Consider the following 18,477-nt stretch of genomic DNA (forward strand, 5'->3'; position numbering starts at 1 on the left):
GAAAAATGACTTGTGTCATGCACAAAGTAGATGTCCTGACCGACTTGCCAAAACTATATTTTTTTTTGTTTGTTTTTTTTTTGTTGAATTTTACCCCTTTTTTTATCCCCAATTTCATGGTATCCAATTGTTGTAGTTGAAAGTCATGCGTCCTCCGATACACAACCCAACCAGCCGTACTGATTCTTAACACAACGCGCATCCAACCCAGAAGCCAGCCGCACCAATGTGTTGGAGGGTACGCCGTGCACCTGGCAACCTTGTTTAGTGCGCACTGCGCCCGGCCCGCCACAGGAGTCGCTGGTGCGCGATGAGACAAGGACATCCCTACCGAAACCCGGACGACGCTAGGCCAATTGTGCGTCGCCCCACAGACCTCCCGGTCGCGGCCGGTTACGACAGAGCTTGGGCGCGAACCCAGGGACTCTGATGGCACAGCTGGCGCTGCAGTACAGCGCCCTTTAACCACTGCGCCACCCGGGAGGCCCCAAAACTATAGTTTGTTAACAAGAAATTTGTAGAGTGGTTGAAAAATGAGTTTTAAGGACTCCAACCTAAGTGCATGTAGACTTCTGACTTCAACTGTATATTCAGTGGCGTGTCCAGAACATTTTGAATGGGGTGGCCAAGTTGGGGGCACAGACCCAGTTTAGTGTTAGGGGTTAGGGAAAATAGGATTTTGAACAGGAATCAATTGTGTCCCTCCACAAGGTTAGTAAAATGTATGTGTGTGTGTGTGTGTGTGTGTGCGGCACATGCTTTCTCAGTACAAAGGAGGGCGGTGCAGTGAAACTGTGGGACCAGGAGATGAAACGTTGCCGAGCGTTCCAGCTTGAGACGGGACAGACTGTTGAGTGTGTGAGGTCCGTTTGTCGAGGCAAGGTGAGTTCAGCACAGCCAGCACACACCCCAGTGGGAAAGACTATAAGCAAGCGTACAGCAAATGTTAAACCTGAAAATAACTCCCTGAAGTTCCCTTTGGAAATAAATATACAGTACACTAGCTAGCTATATTATTTAAAAAACAGAATTCATTGTCTTCTAATTTGATATCATAAAATAAAATGTAGGTACCTTCTCATCTGCAGTTACAAATATCTTCTAATTGGATAGACTGATGATTAGACATTAGATAAGACTTGGTTTTGAGTCAGAATTTTTGGGCCTTTACAACTACACAATCTATCTGGTGCTCTTTCATACATACTTGCTCCTTGTTTATTACACTGCAACAGAACATACATTTTGTTACAGAGTTGGGATATTCAAGGTCAGAGAAGGTATTAATGCAGCGAATAAAATCACTTATTCTTTCAATCGAAAAAAGATAGCTGAGTCGTTTGTTTGGAAATGGCTTTGCTGGCTTTCTTCCCATACTGTGGCAACCTTCGGAAGCTCATAGCAGCTTTAGCCACCTTTACAGTAGTAGTATGGGAGATGTGACATGTTAATTGAACTAGTCTGTCATGTCAAGTTAAGTCTATAGCTTCAACTAGGGTTTTTGAAGGGTCAAAAACAGTAACCTTCTTGTGTGCCTGTCTACCAGGGTAAGATATTGGTAGGCACAAAGGATGGTGAAATCATTGAGGTGGGGGAGAAGAACGCTGCGTCCAACATCCTGATCAACAGTCACATGCAGGGCGAGATCTGGGGCCTGGCCACCCACCCCTCTAAAGACCTGTTCATCTCCGCCAGTGACGACGGAACCATCCGCATATGGGACCTGGCCGACAAGGTAACACTAACACTACTTTTTAAAATCTCAAATGACAGTTTATTTGTGTTCTTGGATTCCTTTGCACCTGTATTTAGTTAGGACGGTATGTAGCCATTCTAAGGCTACGTCTCATGTTTTGTTATCTCAAAACCCTGCTGTCTGTTTCCTTGATAGAAACTGCTGAACAAAGTGAGCCTGGGCCACCCAGCCAAGTGTGCCAGCTACAGTCCTGATGGGGAGATGGTGTCTGTGGGCATGAAGAATGGGGAGTTCATCATCCTCCTCACCAACTCACTTAAGATGTGGGCCAAGAAACGAGACCGCAGTGCTGCCATACAGGACATCAGGCAAGAACTGAGGAGAGATAGGAGCCACCTGGAGCTGGGCTCTTGTACTTTGACTAGACCATTGTCTACTTCCTGGCTCAACCCTAACCCTTAACCAGATACAGTGGGGCAAAAAAGTATTTAGTCAGCCACCAATTGTGCAAGTTCTCCAACTTAAAAAGATGAGAGGCCTGTAATTTTCATCATAGGTACACTTCAACTATGACAGACAAAATTAGAAAAAAAGATCACATTGTAGGATTTTTAATGAATTTATTTGCAAATTATGGTGGAAAATAAGTATTTGGTCACCTACAAACAAGCAAGATTTCTGGCTCTCACAGACCTAACTTCTTCTTTAAGAGGCTCCGCTGTCCTCTACTCGTTACCTGTATTAATGGCACCTGTTTGAACAGGTAAACAAACCGGTCATGCTCGAAGATGTTGCAGGCAGCAGAACGTTCTCCACAGCGTCTCCAGACTATCACGTCTGTCATGTCTGTCACGTGCTCAGTGTGAACCTGCTTTCATCTGTGAAGAGCACAGGGCGCCAGTGGCGAATGTGCCAATCTTGGTGTTCTCTGGCAAATGCCAAACGTCCTGCACGGTGTTGGGCTGTAAGCACAACCCCCACCTGTGGACGTCGGGCCCTCATACCACCCTCATGGAGTCTGTTTCTGACCGTTTGAGCAGACACATGCACATTTGTGGCCTGCTGGAGGTCATTTTGCAGGGCTCTGGCAGTGCTCCTCCTGCTCTTCCTTGCACAAAGGCAGAGGTAGCGGTCGTGCTGCTGGGTTGTTGCCCTCCTACGGCCTCCTCCACGTCTCCTGATGTACTGGCCTGTCTCCTGGTAGCGCCTCCATGCTCTGGACACTACGCTGACAGACACAGAAAACCTTCTTGCCACTGCTCGCATTGATGCGCCATCCTGGATGAGCTGCACTACCTGAGCCACTTGTGTGGGTTGTAGACTCTGTCTCATGCTACCACCAGAGCGAAAGCACCGCCAGCCAGCATTCAAAAGTGAACAACAAATCAGCCAGGAAGCATAGGAACTGAGAAGTGGTCTGTTGTCACCACCTGCAGAACCACTCCTTTATTGGGGGTGTCTTGCTAATTGCCTATAATTTCCACCTGTTGTCTATTCCATTTGCACAACAGCATGTGACATTTATTGTCAATCAGTGTTGCTTCCTAAGTGGACAGTTTGATTTCACAGAAGTGTGATTGATTTGTGCAAGTTCTCCCACTTAAAAAGATGAGAGGCCTATAATTTTCATCATAGGTACACTTCAACTATGGCAGACGATGAGAAAGAAAAATCCAGAAAATCACATTGTAGGATTTTTAATGAATGTATTTGCAAATTATGGTGGAAAATAAGTATTTGGTCACCTACAAACAAGCAAGATTTCTGGCTCTCACAGACCTGTAACTTCTTCTTTAAGAGGCTCCTCTGTCCTCCACTCGTTACCTGTATTAATGGCACCTGTTTGAACTTGTTATCAGTATAAAAGACACCTGTCCACAACCTGGAAATGGAAGACATACAAGACCACTGATAATCTCCCTCGATCTGGGGCTCCACGCAAGATCTCACCCGTGGGGTCAAAATGATCACAAGAACGGTGAGCAAAAATCCCAGAACCACACGGGGGGACCTAGTGAATGACCTGCAGAGAGCCGGGACCAAAGTAACAAAGCCTACCATCAGTAACACACTACTCCGCCAGGGACTCAAATCCTGCAGTGCCAGACGTGTTCCCGCTGCTTAAGCCAGTACATGTCCAGGCTCGTCTGAAGTTTGCTAGAGAGCATTTGGATGATCCAGAAGAAGATTGGGAGAATGTTATATGGTCAGGTGAAACCAAAATAGAACTTATTGGTAAAAACTCAACTCGTCCTGTTTGGAAGACAAAGATTGCTGAGTTGCATCCAAAGAACACCATACCTACTGTGAAGCATGAGGGTGGAAACATAATGCCTTGGGGCTGTTTTTCTGCAAAGGGACCAGGACGACTGATCCGTGTAAAGGAAAGAATAAATGGGGCCATGTATCGTGAGATTTTGAGTAAAAACCTCCTTCCATCAGCAAGGGCATTGAAGATGAAACGTGGCTGGGTCTTTCAGCATGACAATGATCCCAAACACACCACCCGGGCAATGAAGGAGTGGCTTCGTAAGAAGCATTTCAAGGTCCTGGTGTGGCCTAGCCAGTCTCCAGATCTCAACCCCATAGAACATTTTTGGAGGGAGTTGAAAGTCCGTGTTGCCCAGCAACAGCCCCAAAACATCACTGCTCTAGAGGAGATCTGCATGGAGGAATGGGCCAAAATACCAGCAGTGTGTGAAGACCTTGTGAAGACGTACAGAAAACGTTTGACCTCTGTCATTGCCAACAAAGGGTATATAACAAAGTATTGAGATAAACTTTTGTTATTGACCAAATACTTATTTTCCACCATAATTTGCAAATAAATTCATAAAAAATCCTACAGTGTGATTTTCTGGATTTTTTTCCCCCTCATTTTGTCTGTCATAGTTGAATTGTACCTATGATGCAAATTACAGGCCTATCTCATCTTTTTAAGTGGGAGAACTTGCACAATTGGTGGCTGACTAAATACTTTTTTTGCCCCACTGTACCTATCCCTAGCTTCATGTCCACATCCTGGCAGTAACCCTAACCCTAGCATCAAACACAACTCTAACCATAACCCTAGCTTCATGTCCACATCCATGTTCAAACCTCAACCACAACCCTGACCATGCTTAATGTACAGATCTCAGTTGAACCCTAGCCTCAACCACTACCTTAATGAACCCTATCTTCATGTCCACATCCCTGTTCACTTGAGAAATAATAGGAGAGCCACACACTCTTGGAGCTCAGATGAAATAATTGAATAACCTAATATCCAACGTTTCGACAGACAAGCTGTCTTCATCAGGGTATAATGACAAACACTGCAGATCACTAGTTTATATAGTGTCAAAGGACACACACAGGTGTCTGTAAACGATGAGACCGAGGGGAGCAAGGGTCTTTAAATTAAAGATCCAGGCAGCCTCGTGTTTTAACAATAAATTGTCGAGGTCACCCCCTCTCCTAGGTTTAACCTTAACCCTTGCCTCAGCCACAACCCTGATTTGGCATAACCCTAAGCTTAATCTTGGCATAACTCAAACCATATATATTATGTCTATTGTGTGACCCTCTCAGGTTCAGTCCAGACAAACACCTCCTGGCAGTGGGCTCAGTGGAGAGTACGGTTGACCTCTATGACCTTACCTTGGGCCCCTCGCTAAACCGCGTGGGCTACTGTAAGGACATCTCCAGCTTTGTTATCCAGATGGACTTCTCTGCAGACAGCATGTTCATTGAGGTATGCTACACTGACCGTGATGGTTTAAAAAAACAGGTGGAATATGATAATTCACTTGAGAGCTGTTGTTGTTAAATAAACGATAGACACTACATATGTCCTAAAACCACACAAAATAGATAGTGGAATGAGTTAAATGTTATTTTGCTGTCAAGGTCATTATGTTCGAATGGTAAAAAAAATTGAAATATTATTTGATTATTGTGGAAACCAATTGAGCTAAATCTACAACCTATGTTGTGTTTAATACGGCACTCTTGACCATTTGATCATGTTGCACAGTGTGTTCTCAACATGATGGACACTCATATATCCATTTCAAAGCATTCTGAATGTGGAAAAACCTATATTTAGACACACACATGTATGGCAGGCAGGTCATAATCATTTATAGCCAAGTGCCCTTCTAGTTAAAGGTACTACACATAGGATTTTTTTTTTTAATTGTTACATTTTAATTTTTGAAAATGTCCATAATATATCTGCCCTAAATAGTGGAATGACAGTGTTTTCATGATATTACTTACCTGCCAGTGTTGTGATTGGCTGTCATATTCACCTATGGATTTCTCCCGCCGGAACGGCATCTGTTGTCAAACTGGGATACCTATTCTGACTTTGGCTATGTTATCTAGTGGAAATTGTTCCTGTTTGCAAAAATTCTACAGTTTTTTTCACTTGAATAGTGTAGGAATTCATTGTATCATCTAAATCGCTGTGAAATATATTTTCGTTTTTACAGCTGTTTGAAGCTGGTGGACCAAAACCGGAAGTATCTTTTGTTTTGGTCCACCAGGTTCAAATAGCTTTAAAACAATATTTTTTGCTATAGAAAATATATTTCACAGCGATTTAGATGGTACGATGATTCCCTAAACAATCCAATGCTTGTTTTCTCATTTAAACTAAAATTGAGCTAATTTTAGCAACCAGGAATTGACAGTGATTTCCACTAAATAACACAGCCATAAAGTCAGAACTGCTTTCCCAGTTTGACAACAGATGCCTCTCTGCCGGGAGAAATCAAGTGGCGAATATCACAGCCAATCACAACACTTGTGGGTAAGTAATACTGTGAAACACTATCATTCCACTATTAGCGGCAGATATATTATGGACATTTTCTGAAAATCAATGAAACAAAAAAAGACTCAAACCTGTGAGTAGCACCTTTAACAGCAGTCTGGAGCTGCTCTAGAGTAACCTCACGCATCAGTATGCTACAAAGTAACCCTATCTGAGGTATTTCTATAGACTCATTCCTTGGTGTTATGGAGACCCTTGCACCTTTTCTGAAATGTTGATGTGACTGGCACATGGTCAGAAACAGGGTAAGATGGTGACTTGGCCTGCTAAATTTAACCTGACCTCAGCGTACAATTACAAGTACAAATGTGTCTGTGGCTTGAAGGGACAGAGGGAGGACAGAAGGGGAGGGTCCAGTATAGTTGGCCAAGGTCCTCCCAGTCCATTTGAAGTTATATAATGGACTAAGCTCATTACGAGTTCATTGTAAGGCCGGGATTCAATCCGACTGTGGGTTTTCGACAATACGGCAATGTCCCCGCGTTCGCAGAGATTTTACAGTAAACCCTGCATCTGTCGGCTCAATCGTTAATTGCCTTTAAAAGCCACATTGTCGACAACCCACGGTCTGATTGAATCCCAGCCTGAATCCATGTTTTGGTTGATCTAAAGCATGAAATAGTAATGAGGCTTCTATATCTTGAACAAATTTGCATATGGAAAATTATGTCACATTTTCTTTCCTTCCTAGCTGTGCAGACAGTGCTGGTAGATAGATGACTGATGGATTTTAGAGTGATATAATACGACGACATCTGCATATGTGTGCATATGCATGAGTGTGTGTGTTCTGACGTGTCACTGGCTGTGTGTCTACAGGTGTCCACAGGAAACTATAAGCGCCAGGTGCATGAGATGCCTTCTGGGAAAATTGTGACAGAACAGACTGTGATTGACAGGATCACCTGGGCCACCTGGACCAGGTAGAAAGATTAGTTGTAGTCACTGGAATTCAATCAAACCCACATACTCTCTAAAATCAAAACTGAGATCCATATTTAGTAAAGAACGCAAGCACTGCACGGTAACACTATTGAGATATTGCGTCAACAATGGGAGCTACACCTAACAGCTCACTCTGGTAGGGACATTGCAATATGGCAAGCCAAAGCAATACAAATACATTGCTGGTTCAACTTGTTTGAGCTATAGGCTCGTTGAAGCCATCTGGGCACGTTTTTGTATGGATGTTTAGTGGGGCACACCCAGACATGTTGTTTTGTAGTTGTGTTTGGGTGTCTGTTATTGATGAATGGAATAATAGAGGTCAATCAATACTGTCTGCAGCACAGCTGTCACTGTTCACTTCTCATGAATAGACCCCAAACTCTCTCTAACATCAGTCTTCCCAAGGTTAATGGGTTAAAAATAGATTCTGCATATAAGCAGTTATTATTAGGCAGCCTGGTCTCAGAGCCATACAAAAAATACTTGACGTATTTCTGAGCACTTCCAAGACGTATTATATCTACTAATAGTATAGTTACTTTAGACAGAAACAAAAGTAGGGAGGTTGGTTGGAGAGGATGGATGAGCGTAATCCGCGACCGTCTAGCAATCCAAAGGCTATTCGTTCCGAGTCGCATCGGGGACAACAGTAGCATTTTAGCTAACCCTTCCCCTAATCCTTATTCTGAACTTAACCCAATTCACCTAACCTGCTACGTAAATTCTAACATTTTATGGAAGTTATACTAACCTTTGTCATTAGTTCCCCTAACCGCCATAACGTAACGTAATATATCATAATAAGTCTTACCGCTTTACGTACATAATAATACGAATTGCCCTGAGACCACGTTGTAATGGGAAACAAACTAATGTCTGGTTGAGATCTTTAGTAGTATTCAGGAATCCTTTTTTTCCTTTCTATAGTATACATATGTTTTACTACTGAGGAGAGAAATTTACTATAGTATTTCGATTGACAGATGAAACTCAAAAATGGCTATTCTGTGGTGGAACAATGTCATCTCAGTATTTTACTGGCAGGCCTGTGGTTTTGTGCAGCATATTCTGCAGTCTGAGCATGGCTCCTCTCCCTCATTTCTTCTCAGTATCCTGGGAGATGAGGTGCTGGGTATCTGGCCGCGGAATGCTGATAAGGCTGACGTCAACTGTGCCTGTGTCTCCCACACCGGACTCAACGTGGTCACCGGGGATGACTTTGGGCTGGTCAAGCTCTTTGACTTCCCATGCACTGAGAAATTTGTGAGTGCTTCACTTCATCTCAACAACATAACTGTGATATATTTTTTAAGCTATGTACAGTGGGGCAAAAAAGTATTTAGTCAGCCACCAATTGTGCAAGTTCTCCCACTTAAAAAGATGAGAGAGGCCTGTAATTTTCATCATAGGTACACTTCAACTATGACAGAAAAAATGAGAATAAAAAATCCAGAAAATCACATTGTAGGATTTTTTATGAATTTATTTGCAAATTATGGTGGAAAATAAGTATTTGGTCAACTACAAACAAGCAAGATTTCTGGCTCTCACAGAACTGTAACTTCTTCTTTAAGAGGCTCCTCTGTCCTCCAATCGTTACCTGTATTAATGGCACCTGTTTGAACTAGTTATCAGTATAAAAGACACCTGTCCACAACCTCAAACAGTCACACTCCAAACTCCACTATGGCCAAGACCAAAGAGCTGTCAAAGGACACCAGAAACAAAATTATAACCTGCACCAGGCTGGGAAGACCGAATCTGCAATAGGTAAGCAGCTTGGTTTGAAGAAATCAACTGTGGGAGCAATTATTAGGAAATGGAAGACATACAAGACCACTGATAATCTCCCTCGATCTGGGGCTCCACGCAAGATCTCACCCTGATCACAAGAACGGTGAGCAAAAATCCCAGAACCACACGTGGGTACCTAGTGAATGACCTGCAGAGAGCTGGGACCAAAGTAACAAAGCCTACCATCAGTAACACACTACGCCGCCAGGGACTCAAATCCTGCAATGCCAGATGTGTCCCCCTGCTTAAGCCAGTACATGTCCAGGCCCGTCTGAAGTTTGCTAGAGAGCATTTGGATGATCCAGAAGAAGATTGGGAGAATGTCATATGGTCAGATGAAACCAAAATAGAACTTATTGGTAAAAACTCAACTCGTCCAGTTTGGAGGACAAAGAATGCCGTGTTGCATCCAAAGAACACCACACCTACTGTGAAGCATGGGGATGGAAACATCATGCTTTGGGGCTGTTTTTCTGCAAAGGGACCAGGACGACTGATCCGTGTAAAGGAAAGAATGAATGGGGCCAATGTATTGTGAGATTTTGAGTGAAAACCTCCTTCCATCAGCAAGGGCATTGAAGATGAAACGTGGCTGGGTCTTTCAGCATGACAATGATCCCAAACACACCACCCGGGCAACTAAGGAGTGGCTTCGTAAGAAGCATTTCAAGGTCCTGGAGTGGCCTAGCCAGTCTCCAGATCTCAACCCCATAGAAAATCTTTGGAGGGAGTTGAAAGTCCGTGTTGCCCAGCAACAGCCCCAAAACATCACTGCTCTAGAGGAGATCTGCATGGAGGAATGGGCCAAAATACCAGCAACAGTGTGTGAAGACTTACAGACAACGTTTGACCTCTGTCATTGCCAACAATGGGTATATAACAAAGTATTGAGATAAACTTTTGTTATTGACCAAATACTTATTTTCCATCATAATTTGCAAATAAATTGTGATTTTCTGGATTTTTTTTCTCATTTTGTCTGTCATAGTTGAAGTGTACCTATGATGAAAATTACAGGCCTCTCTCAACTTTTTAAGTGGGAGAACTTTCACAATTGGTGGCTGACTAAATACTTTTTTGCCCCACTGTAGTTACTGAATCCATAGAGCAGACATTGTTGGCTGTGGCTGCTCCAAATGTTTAATACTTCTTTTGATCCTCTGCAGGCCAAACACAAGCGATACTTTGGGCACTCGGCACATGTGACCAACATTCGCTTCTCCTATGATGATAAATATGTGATCAGCACTGGAGGACATGACTCCAGGTATGCAGAGCTTGTGTTAAGGCTTAACCACATGTTAGATGAATTACGTTATACAGTTGAAGTCGGAAGTTTACATAGTTTACAACCACTCCACAAATGTCTTGTTAACAAACTATAGTTTTGACAAGTTGGTTAGGACACCAACTTTGTGCATGACACAAGTAATTTTTCCAACAATTGTTTACAGACAGATTATTTCACTTCTAATTCACTGTATCACAATTCCAGTGGATCAGAAGTTTACATACACTAAGTTGACTGTGCCTTTAAACAGCTTGGAAAATTCCAGAAAATGTCATGGCTTTAGAAGCTTCTGATAGGCTAATTGACATCATTTGAGTCAATTGGAGGTGTACCTGTGGATGTCTTTCAAGGCCTACCTTCAAACTCAGTGCCTCTTTGCTTGACATCATGGGAAAATCAAAAGACATCAGCCAAGACCTAAGAAAAACAATTGTAGACCTCCACAAGTCTGGTTCATCCTTGGGAGCAATTTCCAAATGACTGAAGGTACCACGTTCATCTGTACAAACAACGCAAGTATAAACACCCTGGGACCACGCAGCCATCATACCACTCAGGAAGGTAGAGATGAATGTACTTTGGTGTGAAAAGTGCAAATCAATCCCAGAACAACAGCGAAAGACCTTGTGAAGATGCTGGAAGAAGCAACAGGTACAAAAGTATCTATATCCACAGTAAAACTCGTCCTATATCGACGTAAGCTGAAAGGCCACTCAGCAAGGAAGAAGCCACCATTCCAAAACCGCCATGAAAAAGCCAGACTACGGTTTGCAACTGCACATGGGGACAAAGATCGTACTTTTCGGAGAAATGTCCTTTGGTCTGATGAAACAAAAATAGAACTGTTTGGCCATAATGACCATTGTTATTTTTGGAGGAAAAAGGGGGAGGCTTGCAAGCCAAAGAACACCATCCAAACCATGAATCCCGGGGTGGCAGCATCATGTTGTGGGGGTGCTTTGCTGCAGGAGGGACTGGTGCACTTCACAAAATAAATGCCATCATGAGGGAGGTAAAAGTATGTGGATATATTGAAGCAACATCTCAAGACATCAGTCAGGAAGTTAAAGCTTGGTCGCAAATGGGTCTTCCAAATGGACAATGACCCCAAGAATACTTCCAAAGTTGTGGCAAAATTACTTAAGGGCAACAAAGTCAAAGTATTGGAGTGGCCATCACAAAGCCCTGACCTCAATCTTATAGAACATTTGTGGGCAGAACTGAAAAAGTGTGTAGGAGCAAGGATGCCTACAAACCTGACTCAGTTACACCAGCTCTGTCAGGAGGAATGGGCCAAAATTCACCCAACTTATTGTGGGAAGCTTGTGGAAGGCTACCCAAAACATTTGACCCAAGTTAAACAATTTAAAGGCAATGCTACCAAATACTAATTGAGTGTATGTAAACTTCTGACCCACTGGGAATGTGATGAAATAAATAAATCATTATCTCTACTATTATTCTGACATTTCACATTCTTAAAATAAAGTGGTGATCCTAATTGACCTAAAACAGGGACTTTTTACTAGCATTAAATGTCAGGAATTGTGAAAAACTGAGTTTAAATGTATTGGACTAAGGTGTATGTAAACTTCCGACATCAAATGTAGATATTCTACAATGAGTAGTAGCATTAGAAGGTGATTTCAGACAGGTCTGATTCAGAGTTATGATTTTTTTGTTACTGATTGCTGTATTGTCTTCCTCTTTTTCAGTGTCTTTGTGTGGAAATGCCTATAAACCAGAGTCTTTTCTCCACAACCATGCATTCAGACTCCTTAGCCTAACACAGTAAGTCTTGGATTCTGACAAGAATGCAGCCAGGATCCCAACGCCTCAAGTGTCTGGCTACGGTCAATATTTTGCCTGACATGCTGCAACTATGTCTCCCCATCCACCTGTGGGGGAGAATGGGGTGCAATACGCTAATCACTGTAGTATTAATTCAAGTCTAAGCATTAGGCAGAGCAGGTAGCTCTTTTTCTAACAAGAAATTACTTTGAAGCAGATTTTTTGCCACTAGAAAATGGTGGATTTTCTGTCTAAACAAGAAATTACCATTTGTGTTTACATTCTCATCTGCTTGTAATGAAGGACACATGAAAATAGGTTGCCACGCCAGCTATTGATTTATATTTAAACCATTGATAATGGCTGGGATTCAATCCGATTGTGTATTGTCGACAAGGGGGCTCTTAAAGGCAATTGTTCCTGCACTTGCGGAGATTTCATTCACAGTAAACGCTGCAAATGTCAGCTCAATCTGAAATTACCTTTAAAACCTCAAGTCTAAACCCTGTCTAAGCCAGGGGGGAGAGATAACATATGGAATTTTTTAATATGGTAATACCAATGATTATTTAGCTATTAGATTTGTAATTTTAAGACCCATTAAGGTATCAAAACAATATATATAAAAATTGGATGAAACATTGACTTTGGCATTCCTGCTATTTGCCAATAGAAACACATTTAATAACAGATTCACTACATGGAACAACAAATAGTCCCCAAAAAATCTAAAGGAAGATTGTTTTGAAATGTCTGCCCAAATTCTGAGATAAGAAAAATCAGGAAACTATATATATTATTTTTTTTAAATGTACATGTATTTATCCCCCTTAGTTTAGTGCCTAAAATATCTTCATATATACTTCCATTCATCTTTGTATCTGGTACCTGGGTCCCTCAGACGAGTCTTGTGAGCATCCTAAAGCAAAACGGAGAATACCATCCTGTGAGTCTCATCCTTCAATAGAGTGGTCATAATAGTTTGTAGGCCAAACCGTTCGGACGCTAGACATTTTCTTTTTGTGAGAAGAATGATTTTCGGGATGTCTCATGGTCTGACAAAACACCGCTCTTAGCTCTGCGACCTTTCACCGCAGATAGGGAAGGGCGATATCGGTGGATTGAGACGCAACGAATGCAAAAAAACATCTAGTTTAAAGACGGATTTTGATAGATTATTTTTATGTTAGTAAGATTTCCACAGCGCGCAGAAATTGTAGGCTAAGGGTTACATTTCGCATTGTCAACAGCGCTTCAAGAATTGAATCCCAGCCAATGTAGAGCAAAAAAAGTAGTTTTCCCATAACTTATTTGAAAGAGCCTTTTCCATTGTTGAACATTATCAAACTTAAGTGCCTTTATGAATATTTCTACTTGTCTTATATTTTTTTGCAATTTCAGTTGAAATAATTTTGTACATGTCTGGTGCTATTAGATTGTAAACTTTTACTCATTCAATATGCAGAAAAGGGCATTGCTTTGCTGTTTAAGTTGATGCATAAACATCCAAAGTATGACGACATGTAATATAGTATGTTAATAGCTAATGAAAATATTTAAACGTTACTCAGTGATCTGACGTTCAATGTTCAGCTTGTGAACGTCACAGAAATGGCAGTGAGCATTCTTAGTGTGTCAATGTTACTTACACTTTGTGGAATATCTTGGTGAAATGTTTTTCCATGTAACCATAGTGAAAAGAATCTAATACACTGAAGAATACTGTTTTAATCAAGGTTCACTTCCAGTAAGGGATTTCAGTGGTACTTCAAAGGGTGGCTTTAAGGTGAAGTGAAATTAGACAGTCTAGGAGTGACCTGTCACACCAAAGCCGACTATGCAGTCTTACTCAAGCCCTGGTCATCTTTTCATTCTTCTGTGTTTGTCTGCTGTTGAACTCTTTGCCTCACCTTGCTGTATTTAGTCAGTCAATCTCACTGTAACGTTTAGCTATTGTGGCAGCAATATCTCAATATTGTTACTATGTGCATTCTTTATAAGTGTGAATTCATGTTCCCAGTTAAGTCATTTCGTTTTTGTACAAGACTGATTGTCTAGATTGTTTCATATTATTTGTATCATATTGTAAATTACTCAAATATGCTCAAATGCATGAATTTATTTTTTAATCAAAATTACATCTTTGTAGAGTGAGGCAAAATTATTGTATGAATGACAATCATGGTTGTTTTATACCAATTTATTGTAAGTGATTGTGTGCCAACAGATGTACAAACGTATATGGAAATATTAAATGAAAATGTATACAAAAATCATAATCATTTGTCCAATGAAAGTTGAATAGTTAAGACGGGTATCACTCAAAAGGCATATTGAGCTTCTCTGCCCCCAGTTGAACTTTCGGTGGTTCAGACTTCGTCATTTCGCTTTTACCTTCAGATGAATGCACGGACTAAGTCACCGAATAAGACCATCCGCTAAAATCACTCAAATGTACCTTCAGACTAGGTTGAGACAATGGCAATTCTTGTACTGTTAATATTTACAATGTACTAGCATTCCTACATGCTAGTTAGAAAAGCATTGAGTATACTGTAAATTCCTATTCAACAAAAAAGGTGAAGTGACATTAAGCATTTAAAACATGCCCTGGATAGGAGCAAGGGGTTGTTCAGGCAGTTTCTGCACCCTCCATTACCAACTGAGAAATAAACACAGTAATTCATCTAGAAGCTTTATTGTAATTGTTTATATTTCACAATGCATTCCACAAACAGAAGAGTTCATTACAATTGTATGAAGTAACATTCACAATTACTTGCATAAACAATGCTTGAAGTTACCAAGTAACATAATTTTGCAGCTTTAGATAGGGTCCACAGACAGTGTTTCATTTTTTTTCGTCTTAAGTTGTTTGTAAACGTGTTAGAGTTTAACTAGGCAGCTGCATGAGGTGAAATTATCATTAAATGCTCTAATTTTTAAAAAGTTCTAAATGTTTCTAACTAGAAATACTCAGAAGCATGAAGTGCTAAGGAATAGCGCCCTGCTGGTATTAGACCATCGCCAAGCACAATGACACATGTCAAACACACTCAAGAGTCACTGAAGAGAGCTAGAAGCTTTGAAACTACAGTCGATCAATAAAACAGTAAAATCACAAACACCACCAACTTAATCATACCAAAAAAACTCAGGTCTCCAAAGTTCTCCCTCTTACAAAAAAAAAGAAGAGACAAAGCAATTCCAATTGTCTGAACACTGCGACAAAGAACAAATGAACCAGCCCATGGAACACAATTTCCTTTCAACATCCATCACTGGTCATGTCCAAGTGCAAGATTAAAATATATATATATTTTACATATTCCAACTAGCTTTTTGAGCCAGATAGCATGTTATGGTCAAATTAGTTAATCAAAAGGTGGCAATACTTGAGCTATAGAATACTGATAATCCAGGGTGTTTCGGGGAACACAAGGAATTCTGAAATGAAGAGATTGTGAAAATAACAGTGCTGCATACCACCTTACACACCACCCCAGCCCAGTGCCACCCACCCTCTCAAAGGACTTCAGGGACTGACCGGCATTTCTTTCTTCAGTCAGCCTTCACACGCTTCAGTCCAGGGACTTTGGCCTGGACCCTGAAAGTGGAAAGAAGCAAAAAGCTTTAGTTAAAAGATGTTGATATGCTTAGAAAAATACTAAAATGAAAGCGCTCATTCTGAGTAAAACACCCTTCTACAAATACATCAATTCAACATAGGGCCTACTTTATCATACAAGGGTCAATTATGTAGGCAGGAGTGCAGACATGTAAAAATAACATACAACACCAATAGTTTAAAAAACGTAATTCAAATCCAGCCAAAGGTTCCTAGCCGATATTACAAAGTACATAAATATAAAGTGGCTACGTTTTTGGGTAATCCAATTCTGGTTCTGAATGAAAATTAATTCTGAATACAAGGGCTGTGTTCTTCCTGTTTGCATGTTGTGTAAATTATTTATAATACAACTTCATTCTTGCAGAACCCTTAAAATGGTAAAATGATGCAATATGTGTCTGATAAATGTGAATAAATTGTTAAAATCAGTGGTATAAGAGGGATTTCATTCATTTGTCATCAATTGGAGATTCACATTTTTTCAAAACTATTAGATAATTTCCTTGCTCTGTTGGTACAGGATTTTAAACGATCAAGTCGGATTAGACTGCTACACAGCGCATTCGGCAGTATTGAGACCCCTTCCCCACATCGTTAGTCTAAAATTGATTACATTAATGTTTCCTTAATCTACACAATACACCCCATAATGACAAAGCAAAAACAGTTTGAAATGTAGCTAATTTACTTTTAAAAAATGTAACATCTTTACATAAGTATTCAGACCCTTTGCCATGAGACTTGAAATTGAGCTTAAGTGCATCCTGTTTCCATTCTAGCCATGCCCCAAACGTTCCCTGTGCCTGCACCACTTACTCAGTGCTAGCTCTAGCCTGTCCTGAGAAACCACTGCACTCACTGGGAGTCTGGGCTGCGTCACCACTTATGCTGCACAGAAGTTAACACACACACACACACATACACATACACATACATGCATACATACATAGATATAGATATAGATATATATATATATATTTTTTTTTTACACCCCTTTTCATCCTCCCCCCAATTTCATGGTATCCAAGTGGTAGTAGTTACAGTCTTGTCTCATTACTGCAACTCCCGTACGGACTCGGGCGAGGCGAAGGTAGAGAGCCATGCGTTCTCCGAAACACAAACCAACCGGCCTAACCCTGTCGCCCCATGGGCCTCCCGGTCGCGGACGGCTGCGACAGAGCCTGGGCTCGAACCCAGAATCTCTGGCAGCACAGCTAGCACTGCAATGCACAGTAGTGGAGAGGGTAGCCAGTTTTAAGTTCCTCGGCATACACATCACAGACAAACTGAATTGGTCCACTCACACTGACAGCATCGTGAAGAAGGCGCAGCAGCGCCTCTTCAACCTCAGGAGGCTGAAGAAATTCGGCTTGTCACCAAAAGCACTCACAAACTTCTACAGACGCACAATCGAGAGCATCCTGGTGGGCTGTATCACCGCCTGGTACGGCAACTGCTCCGCCCTCAACCGCAAGGCTCTCCAGAGGGTAGTGAGGTCTGCACAACGCATCACCGGGGGCAAACTACCTGCCCTCCAGGACACCTACACCACCCGATGTTACAGGAAGGCCATAAAGATCATCAAGGACATCAACCACCCGAGCCACTGCCTGTTCACCCCGCTATCATCCAGAAGGCGAGGTCAGTACAGGTGCATCAAAGCTGGGACCGAGAGACTGAAAAACAGCTTCTATCTCAAGGCCATCAGACTGTTAAACAGCCACCACTAACACTGAGTGGCTGCTGCCAACACACTGACATTGACACTGACTCAACTCCAGCCACTTTAATAATGGGAATGGATGGGAAATGTAAATATATCACTAGCCACTTTAAACAATGCTACCTTATATAATGTTACTTACCCTACATTATTCATTCTAATATGCATACGTATATACTGTACTCTATATCATCGACTGCATCCTTATGTAATACATGTATCACTAGCCACTTTAACTATGCCACTTTGTTTACATACTCATCTCATATGTATATACTGTACTCGATACCATCTACTGTATCTTGCCTATGCTGCCCTGTACCATCACTCATTCATATATCCTTATGTACATATTCTTTATCCCCTTACACTGTGTATAAGACAGTAGTTTTGGAATTGTTAGTTAGATTACTTGTTGGTTATCACTGCATTGTCGGAACTAGAAGCACAAGCATTTCGCTACACTTGCATTAACATCTGCTAACCATGTGTATGTGACAAATAACATTTGATTTGATTTGATTTGAATGCAGTGCCTTAGACCACCTTACAATACAATAAGATACCGGTAGTAGCTTGCTTGAAATCATAATGCAAAATATTGTCATTTTCAAAGCGGATCGTCACCAAAAATGAATTAACTTAGTCTACCCCGCCTCATCTCTCCCAGTCAAGATATTTTCTTGAGCGGTGTGTGTAAATGTCATGGGCCTTAAAAAGAGGCAGCGTACACATTTATAAAAAGACTAATGCTATTCTACGCAAATGTTGAGTATAATAA

General features: G+C 41.4%; 2 protein-coding genes across 9 annotated transcripts in view; one reads left to right on the forward strand and one right to left on the reverse strand.

Moving 5' to 3' along the window:
- The window catches only part of LOC118399362 (echinoderm microtubule-associated protein-like 6), an 88,028-nt gene extending 73,344 nt beyond the window's left edge, over positions 1-14,684 (forward strand). For all 4 annotated transcript variants that reach the window (XM_052475277.1, XM_052475285.1, XM_052475278.1 and 1 more), the window contains 8 exons: positions 768-882; positions 1,547-1,735; positions 1,892-2,064; positions 5,270-5,432; positions 7,338-7,441; positions 8,576-8,729; positions 10,427-10,527; positions 12,267-14,684. In XM_052475277.1, the coding sequence (XP_052331237.1) occupies positions 768-882; positions 1,547-1,735; positions 1,892-2,064; positions 5,270-5,432; positions 7,338-7,441; positions 8,576-8,729; positions 10,427-10,527; positions 12,267-12,291 (1,024 nt within the window). In that variant the 3' untranslated portion in view covers positions 12,292-14,684. The remainder of the gene's footprint in view (positions 1-767; positions 883-1,546; positions 1,736-1,891; positions 2,065-5,269; positions 5,433-7,337; positions 7,442-8,575; positions 8,730-10,426; positions 10,528-12,266) is intronic.
- Positions 14,685-15,032: 348 nt separating this feature from the next.
- The window catches only part of rtn4a (reticulon 4a), a 31,031-nt gene continuing 27,586 nt past the window's right edge, over positions 15,033-18,477 (reverse strand). For all 5 annotated transcript variants that reach the window (XM_035795404.2, XM_035795411.2, XM_035795418.2 and 2 more), the window contains one exon: positions 15,033-15,949. In XM_035795404.2, the coding sequence (XP_035651297.1) occupies positions 15,904-15,949 (46 nt within the window). In that variant the 3' untranslated portion in view covers positions 15,033-15,903. The remainder of the gene's footprint in view (positions 15,950-18,477) is intronic.

The sequence above is a fragment of the Oncorhynchus keta genome, chromosome 2, assembly GCF_023373465.1.
Source record: "Oncorhynchus keta strain PuntledgeMale-10-30-2019 chromosome 2, Oket_V2, whole genome shotgun sequence".
In the NCBI taxonomy this organism is placed as follows: Eukaryota; Metazoa; Chordata; class Actinopteri; order Salmoniformes; family Salmonidae; genus Oncorhynchus; species Oncorhynchus keta.